At 37.0% G+C, this 27,098-nt stretch overlaps 1 protein-coding gene across 2 annotated transcripts in view; it reads left to right on the forward strand.

Annotated features, from left to right (window-relative positions):
* The first annotated feature begins 3,030 nt into the window (after positions 1-3,030).
* Positions 3,031-27,098, forward strand: part of pkd1a (polycystic kidney disease 1a) — a 76,216-nt gene continuing 52,148 nt past the window's right edge. The window contains exons 1-8 of one of the 2 annotated variants that reach the window (XM_065295118.2): positions 3,031-3,676; positions 18,168-18,239; positions 18,363-18,431; positions 19,085-19,156; positions 20,896-21,059; positions 21,354-21,634; positions 21,878-22,271; positions 24,207-24,384. In XM_065295118.2, the coding sequence (XP_065151190.2) occupies positions 3,408-3,676; positions 18,168-18,239; positions 18,363-18,431; positions 19,085-19,156; positions 20,896-21,059; positions 21,354-21,634; positions 21,878-22,271; positions 24,207-24,384 (1,499 nt within the window). In that variant the 5' untranslated portion in view covers positions 3,031-3,407. The remainder of the gene's footprint in view (positions 3,677-18,167; positions 18,240-18,362; positions 18,432-19,084; positions 19,157-20,895; positions 21,060-21,353; positions 21,635-21,877; positions 22,272-24,206; positions 24,385-27,098) is intronic. The other variant, XM_065295117.2, reaches the window with a different exon arrangement.

A 27,098-nucleotide genomic window follows, 5' to 3' on the forward strand; every position in this document is an offset into this window, starting at 1 on the left:
ACTTACCAATTAACTAATTCATCTAATCAGCAACTGAGGTAATGGAATGAATCTACCTGTGAATGCAACAAACTTAGGGAACTGTCGTCTCCACTCTCCAAAGACCGGACACAGATTGTTAGAGATGCACTGGAACGGCCGGGAAAAAACTAAGTGGATTATTGGAATCAGTGGATATTTAGCAGAGGAATAACAGAACACTTTAAGGGGGGGTTGGCGGTTGATGAAAAGGGCACCTCAGCCAATGAAGGCAGAAATGCAGTGGCTCTAGCCACTGCCCCCCCCCCTCGTGCACGGCCCTGCTGCAGACAATGTAAAGATTTAATTGTACACATTGTATTTATCTGGGTCAACTTGTCGGGTTCTTCAGCTGAACTACAGTATGTCTTCGTCTGAAGTGAAAAATGTAATTTACAATGAGTACACTCGTTTCAACTGCAATCTTTCTCCTCATATCACCTCGCATGTTTCCTATTTCACTTTCTTAGATCTCTCTGTTCTGAGCATCTTTGCCACATGGGTTCCCTGTCTCTTCCCTCTTCTGTTAATTTATCTTGAGGCAGAAAGATAAAGCTATCTGTGCTGTTTTAATGGCATCCTCTGGGTATGACTCACTCATGCTGGTTGGTCAGATTTCTGACTGAAACCCATGCTGTGGAATCGAAAATCTTGGCAACAGGTTGTCTGGGTGGTAAATTTCTTGTTTCTTGAGAGCTACATCTGATCTTAATTCCAAAACTACACTTATACATATGGTAGATTATTTTACTCAAAGCAACAGAGTGCATTCAGTCTGTACATTAGGAAGCCATGACCTTTGTGTTGCTAATACAATGAGCTACAGGAACCTAATGTTAACTCCATTTTTACCTTAAAGCTTAACATTCAATAATTTGACAAAATTATTGCGTTATGTCACTTAAACAGGCATAAAAAGGGTTCCAAATGGACTGAATTCTGAACTTTATATTTAGAGCTCCCCCTGGAGTTTAAAAACACAATTTACCCCTTCGTTTCTGAATAATTCATATACGATCTGTGACAGATCAGTTTTGTTTTCTGGTAAGTGCAAAACAATGTATATCGAGATTTTAGGTAAACAAAATTAATATCTTATTTATATCCTCATACAAAATAAACAAAAACTGATAGATATTAGCATTTTAGGCACAATGTTTTCACACTTTGCATAGAAATTAAAATCGTTTCATTTTATCATGCATGTTCTGGAGGTCTAATTTTTTAGATGGTTTTGGGGTAGCTTATTTAAGGAGTTAATATCTATTCTGGCCTCTTTTTGGCAGCTTTTTACTCAGTATTTTTGGCACAATTATATTTTTGTGTGAAAAAACTAATTTCAAATATTTAAACATATGCTCTCTGATAAATGTCTTGAATGAAAAACATTTCAGTCAAGTGACCCTAAAGTTTTGAAAAGTTGCGCAGGTTTATATTAATAAATAGTGCAGAAGACAGAGATTAATGGATGAAGTCAATTAAAGAGTGATTGTACAAACTAAATAGCACAGTAGTATGCTAAGAATTTAAATATTTAAAAACCACATGACACAATTAAAATACACAAAAAGTCTGAGCCTCTCTCAGAGCTGACTTCACTTTTCTGTGTCATTTGAGAAGCGACTATATAGCTACAGTATGAGCTCTGGCTTTGTTTGCACAGGCTTTACCATTTTGTTATTCAATGCAATGACATTCAAACATTTTTTTATTATGTTTCAAGTGTCCACAACTTTGTGTTACTACAGAGAGTCTTAATACAGTGTTGTAGCTCAGATGGTAGACCATTGGGTTAGGTGCACAAGCTTGGTGGTTTTGATTTCCAAGAAACATAATGAATGAATGCACTGTAAGTCACTTTTAATAAAAGTGGCTATCAAAAACATAGTGTACTTTATATAAAAATACATCATATTACTTAAATATATCCTATTATTTATATCCCAATGTTTTATGTTTATTTTATATTATTAAAAAAAGAATTCCAATGAATCCATCTGATGCAATCATATAAATTCATAATTCATGTCATGTGTCCAGATGTGGCCACTGTTTGTACTTCTAACTATTTAAAGGGATAGTTGACCCAAAAATGAAAATTCTGTCATCATTTTCTCATCCTCATGTTGTTTTAAACCTGTATGAATGTTTTTTTTTTTTTTGATGAACACAAAAGAAGATATTTTGATAAATGATGGTTAGCACACAGCTGATGATAACCATTGACTTTTATAGTAGGAAAACAAATATAATGAAATTATTGTGATAAATGATGAAGAAGATATGTTGATAAATGATGGAAAGCACACATTACCCATTGAATTCCTTTCTTTTACTTTCTAAGAACATTTCTGGGATGTCTGAACGTTAGAGGAATGTTACATTCTACCATTTTCAAACGTTATGACAATGTCATGTTTTAATGTTCACACAATGTTTCCATAAACCGTTTTCTATATTTACTTTTTTCTTGTTACATAGATGATAAAGAAACATAGTATTTTATTATTTTAAAACTGTTATAAAACAATATTTCTGAATATTAAAGTCCAACTAAAACAAACACTGATCACCATAATTGTGAACTAAAATGAAACGAAACATCAACCTCTAAATTTAATAAGTGATTTGTGTTTTATACAGATATATTCATATTCAGAAATAATGTTTTATAACAGTTTTAAAATAATAAAATGCAATGTTTCTATATTACTTACATAACAAGCAAAAAAGTCAATATAAAAACAGTTGTTGTTTTAAACATTGTGTGAACATTAAAACATGACATTGTCATAACGTTTGAAAATGTTAGAATGTAACATTCATTTAACGTTCAGACAACCATGAAACGTTCTTAGAACGTCAAGAAAACTGGACACTTATGTTGGTAGAACATTGCTAGGGAACTTTCAACCATCGTTTATCAAAATACCACCTTTGTGTTCATCAGAAAAAATTAATTCACACAGGTTTAGAACATAGGGATAAGAAAATGATGACAGAAATTTTGATTTTAAGGTAAACTATCCCTTTAACACAAAATAATGTAACATTTAGTTGTAATGATTGATTGTTTGTGTATGCATGTAAAGCATCATCCAGTGGTGAGCAGAGGTACTACAGGATGGGATCATGAGAGGAAGTTCTTGAGGAACTTTTGGACTTCAGAGTTTTTTTCCTCCTCTTGAGAAGAAGTGAATCGAGTTCCGTTAGCAGAGGAATAGAGGGGGGACGTCATCAAACACGGGGCAAAACGCGACTTTTCCGGAGTTTTCTACATTCCGCATTGTTTCTCTTATGGAAAAACTGGATAAAGAGTGAACTTTCCTCTCGCGCGTCCCGAGGAAAACTTCACCAACAGAACAGGGGCGATGAGATGCGAGTGAGCTATGCCTTGTGGAAATGGACAGACTGTATTTAAGCGAAAACATGGCGTCTGTCTGCCAAACTTCGGATTATTTTCCAGTCTGTTCTTTGCGCTCGGCTGCATCGCGGCGCTCTCGGGCGTCGCGGCGGACGGGCGAGAGTGTAGCCCGTGTCCGGGTAACTGCTCATGCACGGCGGTGGGACCCCAAAACTTGTGCGTGGTTAATTGTTCAAACATCGGACTGGATCAGGCCCCAGCGGCGTCCGATCTACCCAGCTATACACACACACTGTAAGTTACCATTTCATTGAGTCGCCCGAAAACACCCGGGTTCTAATATGCGGGTGTCTTTTGTGATCTAGTGGATGCATGCGTGGAGGTTCTCATGATGACTGGTGTGGTACAGCAGACTACCACTGTTTATATTAGTTGACTGTGTGTTATGAAATCCTACCGTTACATATGGGCTACTCCATCTGTCATCCCATCCAGAATAAACCAGTCAGTCCCTGTTGAAAAGAAACGATAGAACCATAAGAGAGATTCTGAGGGATTTAATGGGTATAATGGGAATTGTATTGGTTTTAGGGGAAATACAGTATAATAGTTTCTGCATGTAATAATGCGCGCAGGTAGAGTCGCGTCGCGCGCCAGCATCCTCGCGCTGAGAACACTGTGTTCTCTATGGCTCAAGCTCAGAAGTGAGGCCGCATTAACTTGCACACTTGCAGAGCAGGAGCGAAAGTACGGCAGAAAAAAAAAAAAAAAAAATAAAAAAAAAAAAAAAAAAAAAAAAAAAAAAAAAAAAAAAAAAAAGAAAGTACGGCAGAAAAACGTCATTTTAGAAGATAATGTTTTAGACAGAGATATCTTTTCTCTGGTCAATAACTCATAAGTGGATACCAGGTGGAATTTTGAACAACTTTAAAACGACTTCAGTATACTTTCACTTTGAACATAAGTGGCGCATTGTTAGTTTCGACCCTGTCAGCTGGGATGAAAGTAACACACAGGTGGGTCAAAAGTAACACAACAGAACAAGATAGATTTTTGTGTTCCACTTGTTTTTAGTATATGCATGACTATGGCCTTATTAGTAACTGCAAACATATTTTTTTGTATATACATTTTCATTTTAAATTTTAGTTTCTTCAAATGTTTCTAAAGCAACTTGACAGTATAAAATTGAATTGTTGAGAATATGTTTTTTAGCAGTATGAACACTATGAAAATAAAATTAAATCAAATTAGAATAATATAAATGTTCAACATAATGCAACAGTATTAGCAGCGGGACAAAAGTTACAAGTGTTACTTTCGTCCCAACAGGAACATTTAAACCCGATTTACTTTTATTTTGAAAAACTAAAACTTCAGGATGTGTTACAGCACTAAATAACCTGTAGATTGATCAGTATTGTAACACATGAAATGAGAAATATAATGCGTTATAAGAAAAAATACCGCTTTAAGAATTTACGAAAACAGCTTTCTGGACATACACACGCAAAACGGTGATGAAATAACGCAATATTTGTAATTACTGAAAAGAAAACTTCATAAAAAGAAGATTTATGGCTTCATTTTTTTAAAGAATTTATGTAAAAAGTTCAATGTAAAAAATTTGCTGTAGTTATGCAGCTATTTGCCAGTAACTTACTGTAGATTTAAATGTATGTTATTTACTGGCAACAGTTTGTTCAAAGTTAAATGAACATTAAACATTGACAAGTCTTTATATTTACAGAATACAACTAAAATAACAGCCTCATGCAAAGCATTCTGGAAACCAAAAAGGCTGATGAGGATTTCTGGTGCCACAATGCTTTGCATGAGGCTGTTATTTTATAGTTTTATTCTGTAAATATAAAGACTTGTTAATGTTTAATGTTCTTTTAACATTTAACAAACTTTTGCCAGTAAATAATATACATTTAAATATACAGTAAGTTACTGGCAAACTGCTGCATAACTACAACATTTCTTTACATTGAACTTTTTACATAAATTCTTTAAAAAAATGAAGCCATAAATCTTCCTTTTATGAAGTTAGCTTTTCAATAATTACATAACTTAACAGTTTATTAAAATTTTTTGTGTGGTAAGTAAAAAGCCTTACAGAAATTCACCTTTTTCCTTCTCCTTAAGTTCGAAATGGGCTCTTTGCAGTGATGCCAGGAAAGAGGAACCATTTTTTGTTTCCTCGTCAAAGACGTTAATTTTTAAAAGTGTACAGAAATGTTTTGTAATATTTTGAAGTGGTCCACCACTAGTGTCTTGTAGACCCTGTGTGATCTATTATTATAATGTAAGGATAAAGTGTTTTTGATCACTAATTACCCAGGAAAACTGGGTTGTGGAAACTTGTTGTGGAAATTGCATACAGTATATCTGACGACCCGATAAGATGGAGATCTATAGAGATAGTCAGCATAGAGTCATAGTAACCAGCAAAACACACTCACACAGATGTAAGAGCTTTAAGGCTTACTGAATTATAATTTCATGACCTCACTTCCTTCACTGTTGGTGCGCCAACATAGGGCAGCCATTTCGCATATTTAAATCTCTCTTTAAGACGAGTAGATGATAACCTTTTCTGTGTTGTTGTTGTTAAAGCGTATATTTGTATGGTGTCCTGCTAAAATATGTAACATTTAAAAAAAGTTGCCATGGCAACCGCACAGCAGTGACAAACATGCACTTCTGAGAAACTTCACTCAAACACCGAATATTTAGACGGAGCGTTATTTGGCAGTGCGCCTCGCCTCTCAAGTTCACAGCTGCTGCACGCAGGATCACTGCTTTTCGTACTTCCAAACTCTCTTTCATTCCATCCTTATGGAAAAAGGCAGCTCGGGCTTTAGTACTTCCCATTTCCTGGAGTTTTCTTACTCCACTATTTTCCCTCGTGCTGTTGCATTATGGAATACAAATTTTAATTAAGCACTGAACTGATAATGTTTGAAACATTCAAAGACAAAGAAAATATCTGGAAATTGTACAGGGAACTTGTGAAATTAAATTTTTTTTTTTTAAAGTGATGGAAAAATTTCGATTCTATTTTCCGTTCTCACATCTGTCTTAAAATAATAGTTAAAATATTGTTTCGGAAATGGATCTACTGTATGTGAGGAACTCCGATTCAAAAGCCGCTAAATGCCACTTCTGTCAAAAATGAGAATGATATTCACTGAATGCTCTCGCCACGTATTGAATGTACATCAAATACTTTCCCTTCAAATCCGCATAATCCTGGCCTCGGGTCATTCAGAAGTACCGGTTTGTTTGCTACATCTATTAAGAACCTGAAATAAATACTAATTTACAAAAAACATGTCAAAATGCCCCCTTTCCACCAGAGCTTTCCAAGTTTAGAGCTAGTCCTTTTCTTAGTTCAAAGGTGGTTCGACTGGTGATCCTTTTAAGAACCGCTTTGCCTTTTCATGGGCTAGAGAGCCACCACAGAGCCAAGTTTTACGTCACTAAATATGTCTCATCTTTCCCAGCAATGTAAGCGCGGCAGTGCCAAACACAAACATGTCGGGTGTTGCATTATTTTTAATGGTCAATGGCTTTGCATACCCACATTGGCATGCAAACGCGGCAAATCTAACGTGTATGTGCAGCTCGACGTAATGTATATAAACGGAGGTTGCAATCGAAAAATGACTGTACATGCAAAACAAATCTAGACCAGCAATGCTTTGGTGCTACTTAAGAATCACTTTCCTTGTTCAGAGCCGGTGCTTTGGGTGTCGAAAAAGAAAAAATTGATTTGAAATTATAGGGTCTGGCTTTGAACTAGCAGCACTCAGATGTGTGGTTTTGCATCTGAGCTCTTCATATATAGACATTTGCTATTGTGTCATTTATGCTTTTACCTTCCGAATGTCTGTGATTTTGGCTTTATGCTGCTAGATTTTTTTTTTAAATTTGCATTCACTTCGTATAGATCTTCTCCCCAGCACTTCTGGTTCTTGCTAATCGATATGACAGAGGAACCAGAAGCCCACTACGCTGACTTCACAATGGAGTGAGCCAGTTTGAGTGGATCTACCTCTTTGGTTTTCACATAAACACACTGAAATTTTTCTCGCAAAACAAAAAACAAACATACGTAATATGATTTGTGAAGTTGATCAGGTGGCTCATTGGCTTCTTTCAGAACTTTGCTGTAATGAAAAAAAAAACATTCTGCTTTTGCTCCTACACAGCGATGTCGCAGAAGAACCATGTTTGGTTCACCAGATGTTAAAGGTTCTTTATGGAACCAAACAGCCAAGAAAGGTTCTTCTGTGGCATTGTGTAGCACTTTTATGCTTTGAAACTATACTGGTTTGTTTTTGGTTGGTCTCCACTTCTCTGTGTTGGTTTGCAGTGGTCTTTACTGGTCTGGGGAGGTCTACAGTGGTCTTCACTTGTCTGTGGTGGGCTTTACTGTACATTTGTGGTCTTAAGCGAGTATAGAGGTCCTTATTGGGGACTGTGCTGGTCCGCAATGTCTTGAGTGTGTCTGTTTTCCAAACCTGGATAAACTCGCTGACCATATGCACTGGGAGGTTTATTTTGTTGCCATGACGACACATTATGACATCACCCATACACAGAAGCACAGGAGCAGAAAGTCATCAAATGAAAAATGGATATTTGAGAAAAATAACATGTCAGAATATCTTTATTAGTAAAAGAATGTTTTAATTACACAGTTCAAGAGTTTATATTAGTGTTGTCGGAGTGACTAGAATTAAACCAGCTTTGGGTCAAATAGGGACGAACCCAACCCATTGGGTTGTAATTTAACCTATGCAGGGCTAATTCAATCAAAAATGATGTGTTGTTTTAACTAAACAGGAAACAGTAAACGGGAATATACATTGTATTTGAGCTCTATGTATAGAAAATGTAAAGAACATCACTAGTTTGATGTTCAATGTTAATGGTCATTATATGAATGAATAACATTCAGAAAATCTAATCTTGAGAATTGAGTTAATGCAAGTTAATATAACCACCAAACTATTAGCATTGCAGATATCATTCTGAATATTTGGCTATTGGTATCGGTAGAAAAGTTTACATTGGTACATCTCTAGTTTAACTTTTTCTGGATTAATTTAACACAATGACAGGGTCCATCCAGTTTTGACCCAATACTGGATTATAATTTACCCAACATTTTTTAGTGTAATGATGCTATGGTGTTGTTATGAGTTTATGTCCGGTGGTGGCCACTGTGTTTTTGTTGTGTTTTGGGTAATATCATACTCGACCAGATTAAGACAGCAAGGTTAAACCTTTAGTTTTGACCAAGAACCTTTGGAAAGTTTCAGCCGACCACAGCAGGAGTTATGTAAGACAATCATAGCAGGGCTGTAGTTAATTTTGAAGAACACTGGTTCATTATTAACTTGTGACTAAGTGCTGTGTTTGTCTGGTTGATTATATTTTTAAAGGTTTGTGATCGTGTTAGTCCCTCCATCTACTTCACTTCTGTATTTATCTATAATCTGTTCATTCCCATGCAAGAAAAAATAACTTTTATTTCCATGTTTCTTTTCTCAATCGTTTTACATGAAAAATGTAGTTGTTAGATATTTGTTAACCCTGTTTTTACCTTGTGATGAGAAAAAAATTACAATAATGATTTTTTATATTTAAAATAGAAAAGTATTTATTGTGAATAATGTGCCACTGTAAAAAGTGAAAAGTTGGTTCAACTTAGAAAGTTACTTCAGTTGGTAACAGCTAAAAAATTAAAGTTTATTCAACTAATTAAAATAATTTTTTCACCTAAAGTGAAATTTTAAGTTTAATAAACTTAATTTTTGTAGGTGTTACCAATTGAAGAAATGTTTTAAGTTGGTCCAACTTTACACTTTTTACAGTGTAGTGAAATGACATTAAACAGTAAAGGCCATATTTTCATAATTTTTGGGCTGACCTTAATGTAGGCTTGTTGTACTTCATGCAGTGCCGTTAGAACTTACAGGCGTATGACGTCAAAGTACAGCGAGAGCGAGACGAAATTTGACTTCATATGATTTCTCGAATCGTTCTCACGGTACTTTGACATCATGCGAATGTCGGTTCTTGCAGTGCTGCATGAAGTCGAACAAGCCTCATGTGTAATCAGACATCTATGCAGGGCCGGAGTGGAACTAATTTTCAGCCCTGGAGTTTATGCCTTAGACCGGCAAACTTTGGTTATACAGTCATTTGTCTTAATTTGTTGTACTCCTGCTGGTTTTAAGGAAAAGGCACTTAAAAGCTTAGTACATGTGGCCGCGTCGTTTTCTAGGGCTTTCTTGGATTTATTCTGGCTTTAGCACCAACTTTGCACTTTATTATCTATTTTTTATCTCCAACAACTGACTTTTGTTAGAAAGGTGCCTATGTGGGGGGGGGGGGGGTCAAAAGATATAATTACGTCAACATGAACCTGCAGGCTGCACTCTGTGAGAAAAAAAATTGGGGCTTCTGTGAGTACAGGCAGCCTAGAGACAACATCCATATTTCAACCCAGTGGCATAACGACACCAGCCCTCGCGGCCAAAAAACAGACCAATTAGCCAATCCGAACCTGCACCCATGTTTTTTCTTCTTCAGGTCACCTCTATCTGCAGTAGATGAAGGTGTCTTATGTTTCCGAAGGGCTCTTATTTGTGTGAAATGGACTGAGATTGAATTTTTCCTTGTGTGCTGCATGGAGCTAATATAGAGTGATCAGTCATGGGGCATTTACGTTCCTTACTGCAGATCTAAACATCCTTTTACAACTGCAATAAACACACACTCATTCTTTCTCTAGTCATCTAAATTTCTTTATCTCAAATAGGCATGGGCCGGTATAAGATTCTGGCGGTATGATAACCTTTAGCAAAAATACCACGGTTTCACGGTGTTGCGGTATTGCCATTGCAACACTAAAATGTGTTATTTTCAAATGCCAGGTACAATAAAGCCTTTAAATTATAATATGCTTTCAAAACATATATAATATTTTCGTAATATATATTAAATGTTAACATCAAATCAATCACATGACTTCATGATTTAATGAATTTTGTATAAACACAGCTCATACCTTGGAGACGGTATCACAGAACATTTTAGTGGTTTTGAAACCTTGACTGTTTTAAACCTCGGTATACCTTGAAACCGGTAATCGGCCCATGCCTAATCTCAAACTAATTTTCTGCTTTCACTCTGACTTTCTCCATGTGTCAGGTCCTTGAGCGTCATTATCCTCTCTCTCGCTTTTTCTCAAGACAGCTGGTCTTCTCCTACTGCGAGTATTTAAAGGGGTCGTGCAAGAGCAGATAACATGTTATGTAATCGCACTTTATAAATACAGTTGATGCTAAAATATTTTTGCCTACTGTGTTTATACAGATCTAGTGTAAGTGATGGAGAAGCTGTTTTTTGTATTATTTAAAAACCCATTCTGTATTGAACCATCTAGCAGTACAGGAATGTACAGTTTATAGTGATGTTTGTTCACTTTAATAGAGCCATTTAAACAAATCATGATTTTGACGTGCTTGAACATTTTACTTTTTGATTATTTGCCTCGTTATTTTCAATAGTGATTCTTATTATTGTAATAGTTTATTCTAGGACTGCATGATATCCAGGAGGAAAGGCAATATGCAATAACTTTATTGTAAAAAAAAAAAAAAAACTGCGGTATTGTCAATCAACATAAATTTTTTTGTTACTTTAACTTAAAGGAAAAATTTGTCAGATATTTGCAGTAAAGTATTCAAAAAACCACTAGGCTTTTTTGTAAAAAAAAAAAAATTGTCATACTAAACAGTGACACGGGGGAGTGCAGTCATATGTCAATGACGATAATATCCACGGTACCCTTTGTTACCGCCTTTACTGACATAGAAACCACATGAAAACAGTGTCATGAACAAATGTGAAAGTATGCGTTAGTGTATAGCGTCTGTCAGGCTATTACTTGTTTATGGTAAGTTTGTTGTCTAAACACTTAATTCTGTGCTGTGTTAACACACCATCGTATTGGACTAATACTGTAACATTTTAGTTTTGAACATTACATGAAACCTTACATAATGAAATAAAACATTGTCATCAAATGCAACATTTATAAAACTTGATAACTTTACCTCATCCGTTAACATGACATCTTCTTCGCGTCTGATTGATGGCCATCAGCGGTTGAGTTAAAGATAACAAATCCCATCATTTCGTGCTGCTTTAGAGCGTCATTAATCTACATCATTGTTATGGTTTTGATTGTGCACCCTCTAGGGGTGGATTCTACAAATTGTATCTTTAACAAATTAAGTTAAACAATTTCAACTTGTTTTTATAAGTTATGTCAACTTATCACAGACAAAAACCTAAAATAGTAGGTTGAATTGAATTTATGCTGATTTTTTTCAATGTTGCTAACTTTTACAAAATGCGTTAAGTTTTAAAATCAGTTTGAATAATAATACAATATATTTAAAAACTAAAAAATTAAAAACAACATTGTTTCTGGGCAAAGTAATCATCACTTTCTCTGTGTCACCGGTCTCTCTGCGGTATTCATCGACCTTAATTCTTGACTCTGCATTACTTTTTGAAGTATTAAAATAATTTCGTTATTGCAAATCATTGGCGACTTAGGTATTGCGTTATACACACTTACTTGGGGGGGTTTTCTTGCTGCTTTCAATATATCTTGTTGTCCTATTTTTTTTTCAATTACATTTATTTCATAACATTAAAGGGGACATATCATGAAAATGTATTTTTTCCCTGTTTACGTGCAATATTTGGGTCCTCAGAAGGGGATCTTGTTATAGAGAGAGAGAGTGGGGGAGAGAGAAAGAGATAATTGACAGCACAATTGAGTTTTAATTTCAACAAACCACCATTATGGCGATCAGTGTTTGCATAAAATCAGCTCATATGCATTTAAAGGGACAGACCCAGAAACTGCACATTTATGCTCACACCTACAAAGTGGCAATGTTATTATAAATGATCTGTGGGGTATTTTGAGCTAAAACTTCACATTCGCAATCTGGGGACATCAAAGTTTTATTTTACATCTTAAATAAGTTTAGTGAAATGACCCCTTTAACTTTATTTGATGTAGATCTCAATTAATTTGCTCTTCCAGCCTTCCTCCGAATCATCTAGTAAGATCGAAGTGGAGGCATTGACCACAATGACATCATTTTTGGCGATTTTACAGAAGCATTAAGTACAAACCAGGCTTTACAAGGCAGCTGCCCATGTAGGCGGTACACAGCAAGACAGCTCGCTTAGTTTTAGTACAGAGCTGGAATTGGAAAGTAAATCATACTCCAGGGACCGGCTTACTGTAGGAAGGGGGGGCCGACTGTGCCACACGTGGCCCCAAATGAGGCACCCTGCCTGGGTTCGGCACATCCAGAAAACACAGCTGAGGAATAAACCCAGAGCGGAGCAGCTCACAGTGGGCAATTGTTCGCAAAAAGCCCCTGAGGTGCTACACTACTCTGGTACTTATCAGGAGCAGAGTACACACATATGCGTACAGTTGTGTTGAGCGCATAAACACGATTGTTCAGACTCAATATTTACACAAACACGCATACATTTGGTTTTTATTTATACGCGCATTTAAATAAATGAGATACTTAATCGCACGCTTTTATACACACATGCGCTGGCGACATTGTGTGGCCCCTCCTCCCAAAGTTTCAAATATAAACAAAACTGAGCACGCCATAAAATCCTTTGCTTTTTTCTTCCTTGTTTTCTTTCCTCTACCCCTCTCTCTCTCTCTCTCTCTTTTTCCGACACAGCCACAACAGACAGACTGCTGTTTAGTGGGTTTGTGTGTAACCGTGGTTACAGTCAATTGTGGCTTGGCCGTTTTGCCGTGGCGATTACAGCTCTCTTTTGCTTTTTCATGGTGACCATGCGTGTCGTCATCTTCATCACTATCATCTTCATCGCTATCATCTTCTTCCATCAATATGTGTGGAATTGTATTGAACTGGACGTGCATGTTCATGCAGATTGCATACTGTTAAAAAATAAACCTGTATTTATTTATCAGCTAGTTTTGTTATCTTTTTTACTATTGTATAAAAGTTCCTCCTGTGTATAATAACACTGTATAAGAAAGTGACAGCCTCTTTTTTCGTATTCCCTCTATATTCCAATCTTTCTCTAGGGTTGAAAGGCAGAGATAAAACAAGCTGCCATCTTTCTTCATATCTGTTTCACTCTCTCTCTTTTCTACAAGAAGTGGCACCAGACGGCCCCTCTGCCCTTATAAGGTGAAATCCGCATGTCTGGTAGAGTTAAACAGAACCATATGTCCCACTGTGGCTTCCTCGCGCAGCTCTGCCGAGGGGCTCAGGCTCTGGCGCGGAGCTGCACACAGGAGCTTAACTTCTGCTAATATAAACTGAAGAGGTCACATTATATGACCACACACTGGCGCTTTATGTTAGAGAGAAACTAGAGCTGCATTCTCGGTGGAAGGTGTGTGCTTGCCCTGGCAAAAACCAGCTTTACCCGGTCTAAACTGGTTTTGTTGTTTTGCTGGTTCAACTGAAAAAACATAATAAATCATCATCTGAAAGCATTAGCTCACATTTTCCTATTCATTTAATATAGTTTTCACTTTCAGCCCTATGCCAGCTATTAGTCAGGGTACTCTGTGATGTCATCTGTAAGGGTCTTCTATGTGACATCATTGGTAGCCTCAGTTTAGAAACATGATGTCAAAGATTCGTATTGCATTGACTCACTGCATTGTGGGAACTCCCTTAAACAGGAAGGAATGTTCGCTTCCCACAAACTGCTCTTTTATCTCCGGCTCTGTTCCAAAACTAAGTGAGCTGTCTTGCTGTTTGCTGTCTTCATAGGCCGCTGCCTTCTAAGGAAAGATCATCAGAAACCATCTCATTCCAGCTGTAGTTATTAAACTTGTAGGCAGTCTCAGAAAAAAAAACACAATGGAGTCTTATTTGTCGAAGTACATCTGGATGCTAAATCAAGCCTTGCAGGCGCTGCATGGAAAATTTGAGCCGCACGTGAGCTGTAGCCTACTTCGTATTACAGCAAGTCCACGTCTGTCAGTTCAACTTTCTCATTTATCCACAGTCAGCCAGTATGGAAATCATCTGATTCAGAATGCTGCTTTCTTATGCAATCAATAAATAATACATAAACCAAATAGTTAAATTAATGAATTAATGATAAGGTGTCGTATGAAAAACAAAGATTTTCAAAGAAAAAATCAGGGGAAAAAATTCAAACAGAATATTCTTGATGGCTATTCGTAACATTTAATAAAACTAAACTACAAAAAAATGCAGATTTAGAAATCGTTGTGGTTATTATGTCACAACCATCAGCTCATTAGCATATATCAGCCCTTATATACATATGCATACACTTGCATAGTGATTAGACGATCATAACAGTACATCTTAAAGGTACAGTAGCAAAAAATAACATCAGCTCTGATCCAGGTGGAAATGTTTTTAACCAACACAGGACTTAAAATAACTGAAGGTGAAGTTTCAAGACTGTTCTCTGGTTGCTCTTGTCGACCCATCTTCAAACCTGCTTCATACATGAATGGAACTGTATGAGCTGCGGATATTACTTAGAGATTGCTTAGACAAAGATTTCTAAACCTTCTAAAGATGCCAAATTTATCTGATTCTAAATAAAAACACAGACTAACTTTGTTGCACACTGATGTCACGTGATGTTGTGTAAGTGTGACTCTTTTTTGTGAACAGTTGAGGAGAAACTGATCAAATAATGAGTTTAGCAGAAGCTTTTCAGCAGTACACACACAGTTGCGCAAGTCTCCGCCCTCTTTCTTATGCAGTCTGTCTGGAATGGACAGATGTTTTCTTTTGGGATCTTACACACACACACACACACACACACACACACACACACACACACGGATATTATGTGAATTGCAGTGGTTGGTTCTGAATGGGATGCTAATGCAGGTTACGTTACGGGCGTTATTGATTGGTGTGTAAATCAGGGACAGGTGCACATTTTTCCGATTTGTACAGAATTATATTTGCATTTAGAAATAGGACAATTATTCAAAGTGTTTCTTAAGGAAAAGCTTTAAAGAGGAGTAATTATCTCTCAAAATGTGTGCTTGTTTATGTGAATGTTGAGATTTCGATCATGCCTTCATTTGTACACTGTAAAAAAAATCTGTAGAAATTACAGTATAACTGGGCATTACTGGCAACTAGCTGCCAGTAACTTACTTAAGATTTTACATTTATGTTACTTACTGGCAACAGTTTATTCAAAGTTAAATGAACATGAAATATTTTCAGTCTTCATCTTCTACAGTAAGTTACTGGCAACCAGCTGCATAATTACAGCAAATGTTTTACAGTGTATGCAACAGATAATGTATCTACACACATGTTATACATGGGTGTCTGAACTCCTTGAATGTAATTTGTCAATCACTGCTATTTGAATAATGACTGCTAATCTGTATAATTTCATACATAGCTATATGCTAGTGTCATGTCTAATCAATTCAATCCAGATTTATTTCTACAGTACTTTTTTACATTGTTGAATTGTTTCAAAGCAGCTTTAACACAGAAAGCAGGAAAATGATTAAAGTCTTTGTAAATAATTTCTAAACATTATAAATGTATTGCTTAAACACACCACAAAGACTATGTAGTACTGAATTGTGGAGTTAATCTTAACCGTTTTTACAGTTTCTGAGTTCAGGATTTTTTGGGGGGCGGGACTAAAATCATGACTCGATGATGTACTGGAGCCACCGAGCATGGCCCCACCCCTAACAGATCACGACATGAGCATCCATTCAGGTTGTAGCATTTGAAAGTTAAGAGAGATAGCAGCTTTCCTGCGAGTAGGTATGGTTTCAGCGCCGACAGCGGACAAACTTCCAGCATATCCAAGATTTTGATTTTATTTTATCTTTTTATCTTTTGAACTTATTTATTTACTTGCCGTTTTTTCATCATTCAAATTTGGCTGGGTGTTTATAATGCATTTTTTCATTGTATGACAAACTTATGCCGCTAAGAATAAATAACAACAAAGTACTTTAAATGTAGTTTATTTATATAGCAAACAAAATAAACAACACATAGATTACATAGGAAACAAAAACGACGAGGTATTTGTTTAAGAGTTCAGTTTAGCAAATAGTAAGACAATTAAAAAAACTGAAACCGGAAGTACAGTTCGGACCAGACGCATATCGCGTCACCGCACCTGCGTCCGATGAAACCGTCTATAAGAGCAACTAGGTTACGTGTGTTATAGTCGGTCTGCAATCTCTTGCAGATAATAGCTCCTCTCACAATAATATGTTGTATGGATTTATGTATTCATTTGGAAAGTAGGTATGTAGATAATATAGGTGATGTAAAGTTAGCTGGTCATTATTGCATTGACAAAAGTGCATTTATATTTGGTGAAGTATATGTTTTCATAAAAGTTTAAGTAAAGATTTTGTTTAGATTTTTTTTATTCACTTATAAAACATGAATGGAGAGAACAAAAACATTGAAAAAGTAAATATTTTTTATTTGGTCACTTAAAATGTTCTGCCTTTCTTAAAAGGGTGGATATCCCTTGGTTGTTTAAAGCTAAATATTTATTTTATTTTTAATATTTTAAATTTACTTTTAATCTAGCACATATGTCTGGCCGCTCAAAATAAAGGTTCTTTGACTAAACAAATATGGGGACAGATTTATTAAAGGGGGCAAATTAGCGTGAGAGTGCAATTCAGAAAAACCACATATAGGAGTGGTAATACCTATGTGTTATTTACTAAAAATGCACAAATGAAATAACACAGGTGCAACAGCTGATTTCCATAATGACCAACAATCTACTAAGAGCAGCGCAAATTAGTTCAGGGTCGCAAATAAGCAGAGCTGATGCATTTGCGGGTGTGGGTGTTCTACGAACGCCTGAAGCACCACGGACATCCCATCTGAAAATCTGCTGTGTAAAATCCCAGCTAATGAAGCCATAGTACGCTGGCAAAATTTTTACAAGAAGTTTTGAAACAACTGGTATTGTGTGACTTCAAGGGACTCCCCTTTTATTTCCTCCAGCAAATAAAAAAACGCGGCTTGGCAACCTTTTCACAAATATTTTTGAATAATATGTTTCTTCTGGCATTCCAAATAAACTGTTACGAGTTAAAAAATCCTCTGCCATGTACCACGCGCTCTATGATCTCTTTGATGCCTTTTCCTATCAGCAACAATTGCAGCCATTTTAAGCGCAACATTTTTTCTATGTTAAATACTGGTGCAAATACCAGTCATATCACACGCGCAAACATTACTAAATTGCGTTGGGTGAATTATTTAATAATTTCCTATAAATTTATCCTCTGATAGGGAATCTTAGAAATGCATATGCAAAAAGGTCAGTCGCAAAAATAACTAGGCCGCACCTTTTCAGCGCTAATTATCAACTGCGCGTCTTTTGCCAATTCTAACAGTCGTTATGTAATGCCAAAATGATGGTTTGTGCTGGCGCAAGATGGTAGTAAATCTGGCCCATGATCTGTTAAGACGCTCCAGAGCAAATTCATAAATATGGAGCTGATTGTGTATGTATTGTATCTCAGCTGTATTGTATCTCAGCTGTATTGTATCTCAGCAAAATGTAAAAAATAGAGATATTACTCAGCTCTTGTATTTCAGATGGTATATAAATCAGCATGAGAGCTCTAACTGTGTCTGTCTGACTTCTCTTGTAGAGATCTGTCCAGAAACCTCATTCTCTCTGTGGATAAAAGTCTGTTTGATCACCTCACCACCCTTAAGGAGCTGTAAGTGCATGGTCATTTGCATGTGTCTGTAATGATGTGTCTTGTATAAATGTTGTTTTGTTTCTTTGTTTATAAGGAAATAACTTTCTCTTTGTAACCTGCAATCTTCATTTGTTTTCACAGGTATCTCCAGAATAATCGTCTTGTCGCTGTTCCTTATGGGATATATGGCTGTGGCTCATTAGCTGTGCTGTAAGTGTGTGTGTGTGTGTGTGTGTGTGTGTGTGTGTATGGTTTAGTTCCCAGACTTTTTCGAGCTCATATGGTGAGAAACTGTAGGCGGATCTTTTTTGCAGTCTTTGTTGAAGCACACAGTCAAACGCTGAACACAAATCCACCGAAAGCGACTCTTTCGGCTCAAACCAAACCAGTGAAAGTTAGTATTTTAGCAAATAGTAATTTAAAAAGTCAGTTTAAAAGAGATGTGTCTCAATATTTGTTGAATCTTTTGTTGTTTAGTATTCTGAACGTTTCTGAACAGTAACAGACGTACAGGGTGTATAAACACACACCCACACACACTCACACACACTGTAAGTGCAATCACATACCCATTACGACCAATTAAACGTCATCGCTTCAGGCCTCGACTAAACCATTTCCTGCACACACACACATCGCTGTCTGCTTGACCAAAATCACTCCAGAACATTCCCATATGCTGCTCCAAAACGCTTGAACAAGGGAACGATTGACAGAAGTGAAGAAAAAATGCATAGTAAAGAGATGTGACTCGTTTAACTGGATAAATGAAAGAAATATTGGAGGAGAGAATGAGAGGCTGACATGAAAGAAAGAAGAGAAATAAATATTTCCCCAAAATGTTTTTCTTTTCTGTGTTGCAGAGATTTGAGCAACAATCAGATCACCACCATTGATAAAAGAATATGTGATCGTTTATTTAATTTAACTACAATGTAAGTACACACACACACACACACACACACACAGCAAATTATTTACAATGGTATTGTTAAATCATGTGTTTTAAATACATTACATAACAATTGACGACGGGCCATTGTATTATAAGAAAGTAATGCTCACGTACAACGTAGGTGTGCATTATTTTCAAATAATTCAAAGGACCAGAGTCAAATATTCCGCTTATAAACAATGTTTACCACAAACATTGCTCTGATGCCTATTTTTAAGACGTTTGACAAGTTAGGTGTGTGGTTATAGAAAAATAAAGCATACCCCTGGAACATTTCTCAACCAATCAGAATACAGCATTCAACAGACCCATGGTATAATTTAAAGTAATGCACACTCCGTATTTACTGGCACTTCGTCGTGCCGCATTAACAGCTTGGCACTTTGGGTGTGCATTATTTCAAATAATTTAACGGTTATCAATTATTTCTTAAATAAATGATACCCATTTATAATGTAATGGTAGCTTAAAACCAAATCTGCAATCCAGATTTTGGTGCTCCTCTAAATTTAATTTTAATCCAGATCCTAATGTGTCATAGTCTTGGCTGAATACCAATAGTAAACCTTAAAACATATCTAGATTTTAATACTCATCTATTCTGTGAAGCTATTTTAAACCTTAACAGCAGTCTAGGGAACTAATCTAGATTAATGTAAATTGCAAGATTAATCAAGAGTTGAGTATTTTTCAATTATTCAATTCAAATATTGAATCGTTAAAACCAGAGGTGTTTCTAAATCATTAAAGGATTTGCTCATCTGTAGAGATCATCATCTGTGATCATGTGTGGAGATCTGATCATCTGTTAGGGTTTAGCAGTATTAGCATATTTGAGGTTGTGAACTGTGGAGTGCATCCAACTTAATTTTGTTTTATGTAAATTTGTGCTAATGAAGGTGTTGCATTGGGATTTAAGACATCTGTTTTGAAGATGTTGCATCAAATGTTCTGTTGGCATCAGTGTGTATGAGATCTAGTAACTGACACACCCTTAGGCTGGAGTCCAGCATCCGGAGCATAACCTTCTGACTCACACATAAACACACTAGCGCACAAACACTCACATACAGGACCCTGTAAAAATACTGTTAAATAATTCACTTTCATGGTGTACCGGCACTCCGCTTCACTTGTTACCACTTTGCGTGTGCATTACTTTCAAATAATTCAAAGCATCCGAATTGCACTTATACCACGGTTACCACAGACATTGCTCTGGTGGTTATTTTAAGACATTTTAGGTGCGAGTTATCAAAATTAATGCATACCCATGCAACATTAATTTATATATGTATATCCTGTTGAATCCTGATGTCAGTAGACATGAGAAACACGTCTATTACCCAGAAATCACAGGTTAATTCTCACACATATTCCTGTAAAACTGAAAATATAAATATACAGTTAGACAGTCAGCTAATAGTTACTGTACATATGCCACATATGACAATTCTAGATTAGGATTTTGTGCATAGAGAAAAAGTCTTATATGGATAAAGTGATTTGCTGTTTCATTGGTACATGTAAAACAAAACCGGGCTTAAGATAAACCCTTGCGTCACTCCACATCCTTATTTACCCTTAACTTCCCACCTCTCTTTCCCTCTCTGTCTCTCTTTTTCCTTCTCTCTCTCTCTCTCTCTCTCTCTCTCTCTCTCTCTCTCTCTCTCTCTATCTATCTATCTATCTGTCTTTCTCTATCTTTCTGTCTCTCAGAGATCTGAGTTCTAATCCATTCGTCTGTGACTGTAAATTAGTACGGTTGGTTAGCTGGTTGCAGGAACAGGGTGTAAAGGTGAAGCGACCCAACTCCATGCTCTGTGACCACCCACCAGAGGTGAAGAACCAACCACTGCTCAACGTCAGTGAACACACCTGTGGTAAGTGACGGGACGGCTGGCCAATAACTATTAACCTAGAGTGTCACATGGCCAATCCAATTACAGCAATGTTTTCGGTTTATGTCTTAATTACTCAAAATCTTATAGTTTTTTAATTTCATATTTTCATTGTGTGGTCTCAAACTTTTGGACCCCACTTTCCAAGAATCTGAATATATATATTAAAAGTTCATGCATGTTCCTACAAAGTTATCAAAAGAAAGACTGGCATATGGTTTGACAGATCCTTCAGAACCTTGTTAATTCAGAGCTTTTAATTGGTCTCCCTGTCAGCCCTGACATACGCCGGCTGTCTGCAGGATAAGGAGCACGCCGGAGGTGTTGAGTTGGTCATCTTCTCCTCATCCAATCCAGGCTATTTCTCTCGTGAAGAATGCAATTCCAAATGCTTTCATGAGAGCCAGCGTTACGGTGGTCTGGGTCAACAGAACGAGTGTCTTTGTAGCACCAACTCTGAACCCAACCACATCAGCGAGTCTCAGTGTTCAGCGGCATGCTCTAACCCGCTGGTCATGAAGGAGTGTGGCTGGACTGTGGCGCATGACGTCTTTCAGGTGCAATGTTTTTGAAATTAAAACCATTATCATCTCGGTATAAACTACAATAAACTTATCATGCATGTATATTACGTGTTTAGATATTACACGGGTATTACCCCGTTTTTGGTCTTTTAGTGTATCTTCGTTAAATGCGATTGTTTGGACAACGTTGTCATCTATATGCAATACTTTGCAAAAACGCAAAGATATGGGTAAACGCTTGGGAAGCGTGAAATATTTCCAACTTTCCTCCTGCAGGTAAACTTCTCTGCATTGCTTCCATCTCGTCGCGTATCCATCCACTCGGAGGCAGTCTTGTCCGTCACCTCCTCCGTCCACCCTGTCTCTATCTCCTGGGACTTTGGTGACTTTTCACCCCGAGTCAACAGTTCCACACCAAATACGACCATGAGGCATAAGTACGGCCTCCCAGGAAGATACCTGGCCCAGGTGAGTTTAGCGGCTGGACATCAAGAGATCGTCGCGCATGGAAACGTCAGCGTGGAACTTCCCCCTCGATTGGAGCTCCATTGCCCATCACTGATAGTAGCCAATCAGAGCTTAGAGGAGGCGGTCTCTGTGGTGAACTGGGGCGGAGTTGGCATAACTGTGGACTGGAGAATCACAAAGGATGAGAGAGAAATTGCAAGAGGTGAGACTTAAAAAATGTTTTTACAATCAACGTTTCCCTATACTGTAATGCAGGGTTCCCCAAATCTTACCCTGGAGGGCCGGAGCACTACAGAGTTTAGGTCCAACCCTAATCAAGCTTACCCACCTGTGATTTTCTAGTGATCATTGATTAGCTTGCTCAGGTGTGTTTGATCAGGGTTGGAGCTAAACTATGCAGTGCTCCGGCCCTCCAGGGTAAGATTTGGGGAACCCTGCTGTAATGCATTCTGGGATGCTTTATGAGATACTGATACTTACTTTTTAATTCATATAATTTATCATTTGATCTTGCTGTGATATCAGGACAGGCTCTGTTAGAACACTCTTCTGTACCAAGTTCCTAATCTGACTACGACATAACCATGTGGCTCCCTTAGATTTTTTATTCCTTTTATGATCTATCAAACCATAAACATCTCATCTTTTATAACAAAGGCTGAGTTCGCATTTATGTCCCTTTGAAACGATGGTATGTGAAGATTGTGTGGTTTATTTTTGTGCCCCGCAGAGAACTGTCCATCATTGTTTTGATTTGAGAGAACAGATAAGAGGACACGACACTACTCCCAAGAGGAGAACAACAAAAAACGGAGAGTGTAGGGACCTAGAAAAGGAAATCTTGATGGATTCGTGCACTGTTTCGTGCACTTGCTTTAGACTTTTGCAAATGCTTGGTCGTGACCCAAAATTGGGTCGCAGGACTTTTCTGATAAAAAACAATGCTAAAAATAATAAAATGTGCCCCTGGACCACAAACCAGTCATAAGTCGCATGGATAGCAATAGCCAGCGATAGATTTTATGTGTCAACATTATAGATTTATGCCAAAAATCATTAGGATATTACGATTATTTTAAAATTTCCTACCATATATAAAAAATTATTTATCAGGAGTAATATGTGTTGCTAAGGACTTCATTTGGACAACTTTTTTGGATTTTTTTTTTATTTTTATCATCCTCAGATTTTCAAATATTGTCCTTAACAAACCATACATCAATGGAAAGCTCATTTTTTTAAACATTCGGATGATGTATAAATCCCAAAATTAAAAAATTAACTCTTATGGCTGATATTGTGGTCCGGGATCTCAAATGCAACTAACCATACATTGCACAATCCGTGTTTGGGTTGAAAAGCATGTGTTTTTGTGGCAATCATGCCACTCAATTTGCGTTTTTTTTGCACCATGCAAGGTCCAGTCTATTCGCATCTTTGCATTGACTTTGTATGTAATCTAGTGGTGCAAAGCGTTAAATTCGCGTTTTGTGTGTATGCCCCATTGCTCACTGGATTTAACGTTGGATCAGGTGAATTTTTCAGTCAAGTTGATTTTTTTCACATGTTTGCTGCAATCGCGGCGCCCAATGTGCGTAATTCGCATCTCCCCACGCAAATTTGCGTCTATTATCATCTTTGAATTGACTTTGTATGTAATTTACTCACACAAACTGTTTCATTCGCGTTTGGTATGTACACCCCACTTCTCAACTCAAGCGAAAAATTTGCATGATGCAAAGTTAAATCCTGCGAGTAATGGGGCATACACACCAGAGGCAAAATAAACGATTTGCACGAATAGATTACATACAATGTCAATGCAGAGATGCGAATGGACTGTATATTGCATGGTGCAAAAAATGCAAAGATGCAAATAGACTGGATATTGAACGGTGCGAAAAACGCGAATGAAGTAATCTAGTAATCTAGAACGAGAAGCACGATGCTTCATATTTGGTGTGTACACAGCATAATGGTTGAAAATGTGTTATATTTAACCCAGCAATGGATTTTGAGGACTGTATTGTTGGCCAGAGGAGAATCACAGTTGTACATAAAATTGTATAGAGAAAGCTTAGTGATATGGAGGGAGAAACAGATATACTGTAAATGATCAATATCTTTCTTTCTACAGCCGAGCCTCTTTGTGTACCAGATGCGATACGTCATGCTGATTCATCCCGCTGTTTCCTGTTGGTGTCGGAAGAAGTCAGCTGGTCGGAGGCACGTCGAAATTGTTCAGCTCGCGGGGGAGAACTCGCCGTGGTGCATTCCCAAACCGTCCGAGACCTTTTGGCCCCTCGAATCACACAGTGAGTCGACAGTTTCTTGAAATGTCCTTTTCTACAGCCACCCTTTTCCAGAATTTTGGAATTTCAACTTTCTATTGATCTATGTTTTGTAAGGATAGGTCAATATTTGTTTAAATGTGCAAAAACTGTAAATAGTGAGAAAATCGCCTTCAACTCTTTCCCTGTCAGCAACTTTTAATAAAATCATAAAAGTTGCCAGCCAGCGGTAGCATTTTTCATGATTTTCACAAAAGTTTAATGCCTCCCAGAAGATGTTTCTCTTTAGATATATATAATAAATGAAAGATCAGACTCTCTGCTTCAAAAAAAAAAAACTTTCATCCTACTTTGATTAGTTCTCTTCTTATGACCTCTCAAATATGGGTAGGTTTCTTTAAAAACATAAAATTTTGAGCAAAAAGCTGAGATAATACAATTTTTGTGAAGGACTTTTGATAGACTAAGAACTCTGTGTATGTTTTGAGGATCGCTCTGAATCTGATCTCTTTCCCGTATAAGTTGCGGAAAAGCACCACCTTGTAGATAATAGCGATATTTCGAATTGCCGGAAATACTCGTCATTGGCAGGAAGCGTTTTCTCTTAATTGACGAGTTAACGAGTTAATATGTGTTGCTAAGGACATTTATACAACCTTAACTCTTTCCCCGCCATTGACGAGTTTACTAATGATGAATACATTTTTTTATATTTATGGTAGGAAATACAAAATATCTTCTTGGAATATTATCTGTGCTTAATATCCTAATGATTTTTGGCACAAAAGAAAATCTATAGGATCTATTGTTGGCTATTGGATGACTGCTTTTGTTGTCTCAAATCTTTAGAAACATCTGTTTGTTACATCAAAATCAGTTTGTGCCATTAAAGGCACTAAAGTAAAGCATTCTTGTTGCTAGACTACAATAAACGATTTCCATTGTGAGATTTGTGCTGCTTCACAGTGGTCTCCAGAGTTTCACAAAGGCAGTTTGGAAAAAAGTCACTGTCAGTTCTGTCCTGTTGAATAATTGCGATAAATAGATTAAACTGAGTCTCGGTGAGTCACAGGAATAGACTATAAACAAAAGAGTTAAAAATATTCAAAAGCCGGAACATTCAGAACCAAATATAAAACACAGACTCTCAAAAGTTCACAAGCAGACTAAAGACTTTGATAGTGTGAAGTGTCACAACGTGAACCTGGCGCACAAAGTGGTTACAACGTGTACCTGCCCCACACGCTCTTAAATCGTCTGTACTTATCAGGGCAGTATATCAGGTTCATGGGTATACACACATACCTGCCAATTGCTTAATATAAATAAAAGAGGTTGATTATAGATAAAAGTATCAGTTTTCTTCCCACGGGTCTTTGAAATCCTTGAAAATTTGTGAATCTGGAAAAAAAATGGTTTTTTTTTGCACACATGCTCAACTTGTAGTTTTTAATCCTTATATCTTCTGTATAAATTGCTTTTCTGCAAAGTTGTGTTTGGCACATGGGAACTGTAACAATGTATCTTACAATGTAACACAATGTAACCTTGCTCTCACTTGAAATGTGTCCCCACATTAAGTCCTTGAATTTGAGGGTATTGGACCTGGAAAGTCTTTGAAAGGTCCTTGAATTTGAAGTTAACCAAAATGTGGGCACCCGGTTTCTAACACCAAACCAATCTGCATCCCTGGTTAGCAGCCGCTTATTCACATTTCATATAATATTTGCTCTGTAGCAGGTGGGCTTTCAGCTCTCACAACCAGCTTTTAGATCATTTAAGCACATCATAAAAACTCTTTCGTCTTTTTTATTTTGTTTACATCTGTGTTTTGCTTTGGCTTCTGATCGCACATCTCGCCACCAGGAGCTGGAAAGTGCTCTGTGCTTTTGGCTGCTTTTGTTTTCTGTAATCTATTCAGAAACCGATCTTGGAATAATGTAGCGAGGGAGGCTGAGAATATGATAGAGAGAGAGAGAGAAAGAGAGGTGTGATGTTCATCCAACCTGTGTGCGATTATTCAGACATGAGATAAAGAGTGTGTAACCTCTCTGGAGATTTTATGACCTGATTGCCAAATGAAGAAAAAGCACAGTTATGGATGAACCAGTCTTGGCGTAGATGGAATTCTATGTATCGATTCATCTGTGTGCATTTGGTTGATACTTTTGACTTACAGTGCCATCAGTTCATACTGTACTTTTATTTATCAGCATACAGTGTTCCCCGGGAATCGAACCCATGACCTTTGCACTCCTAATGCAATACTCTGCCATTGAGCTACAGAAACACTGGACCATTAACATACTGCAACATACTTTTCACCGTACATAACATATTTGTAAGAAACAGCAAGGTTCGATCTGATTGGCTTCCATTATTTAATGTCATTGTCAAGGAGTGCACGTTTTTGTCAATCCACCAGATAGCAATTTCTTGCCTACACTAAATAAAGCACCTATGAGATTTTTCTCAGTGATGCAATTGAACAGTTTTTGATTCCCCAGACTTTCAGTCAAAGGTTTAAAGGGTACCTCGACTATAAACACATGTATGGTCTAATAGATCAAGACTGGGATTTGCTATAAGAATGTGAAATTTAAAATGGTACAGATGTCATCGTTTTACTAAACTTTCACTTGGAGGCCGCCATTTTGTTTACATCACAATACATGACGTCAAATGGATGCAATCAACCCGCTACAGCGAGGTAAACAAGTCTTCAATCAGAAGATTGT

Source organism: Paramisgurnus dabryanus, chromosome 4, assembly GCF_030506205.2.
Source record: "Paramisgurnus dabryanus chromosome 4, PD_genome_1.1, whole genome shotgun sequence".
Classification (NCBI taxonomy): domain Eukaryota; kingdom Metazoa; phylum Chordata; class Actinopteri; order Cypriniformes; family Cobitidae; genus Paramisgurnus; species Paramisgurnus dabryanus.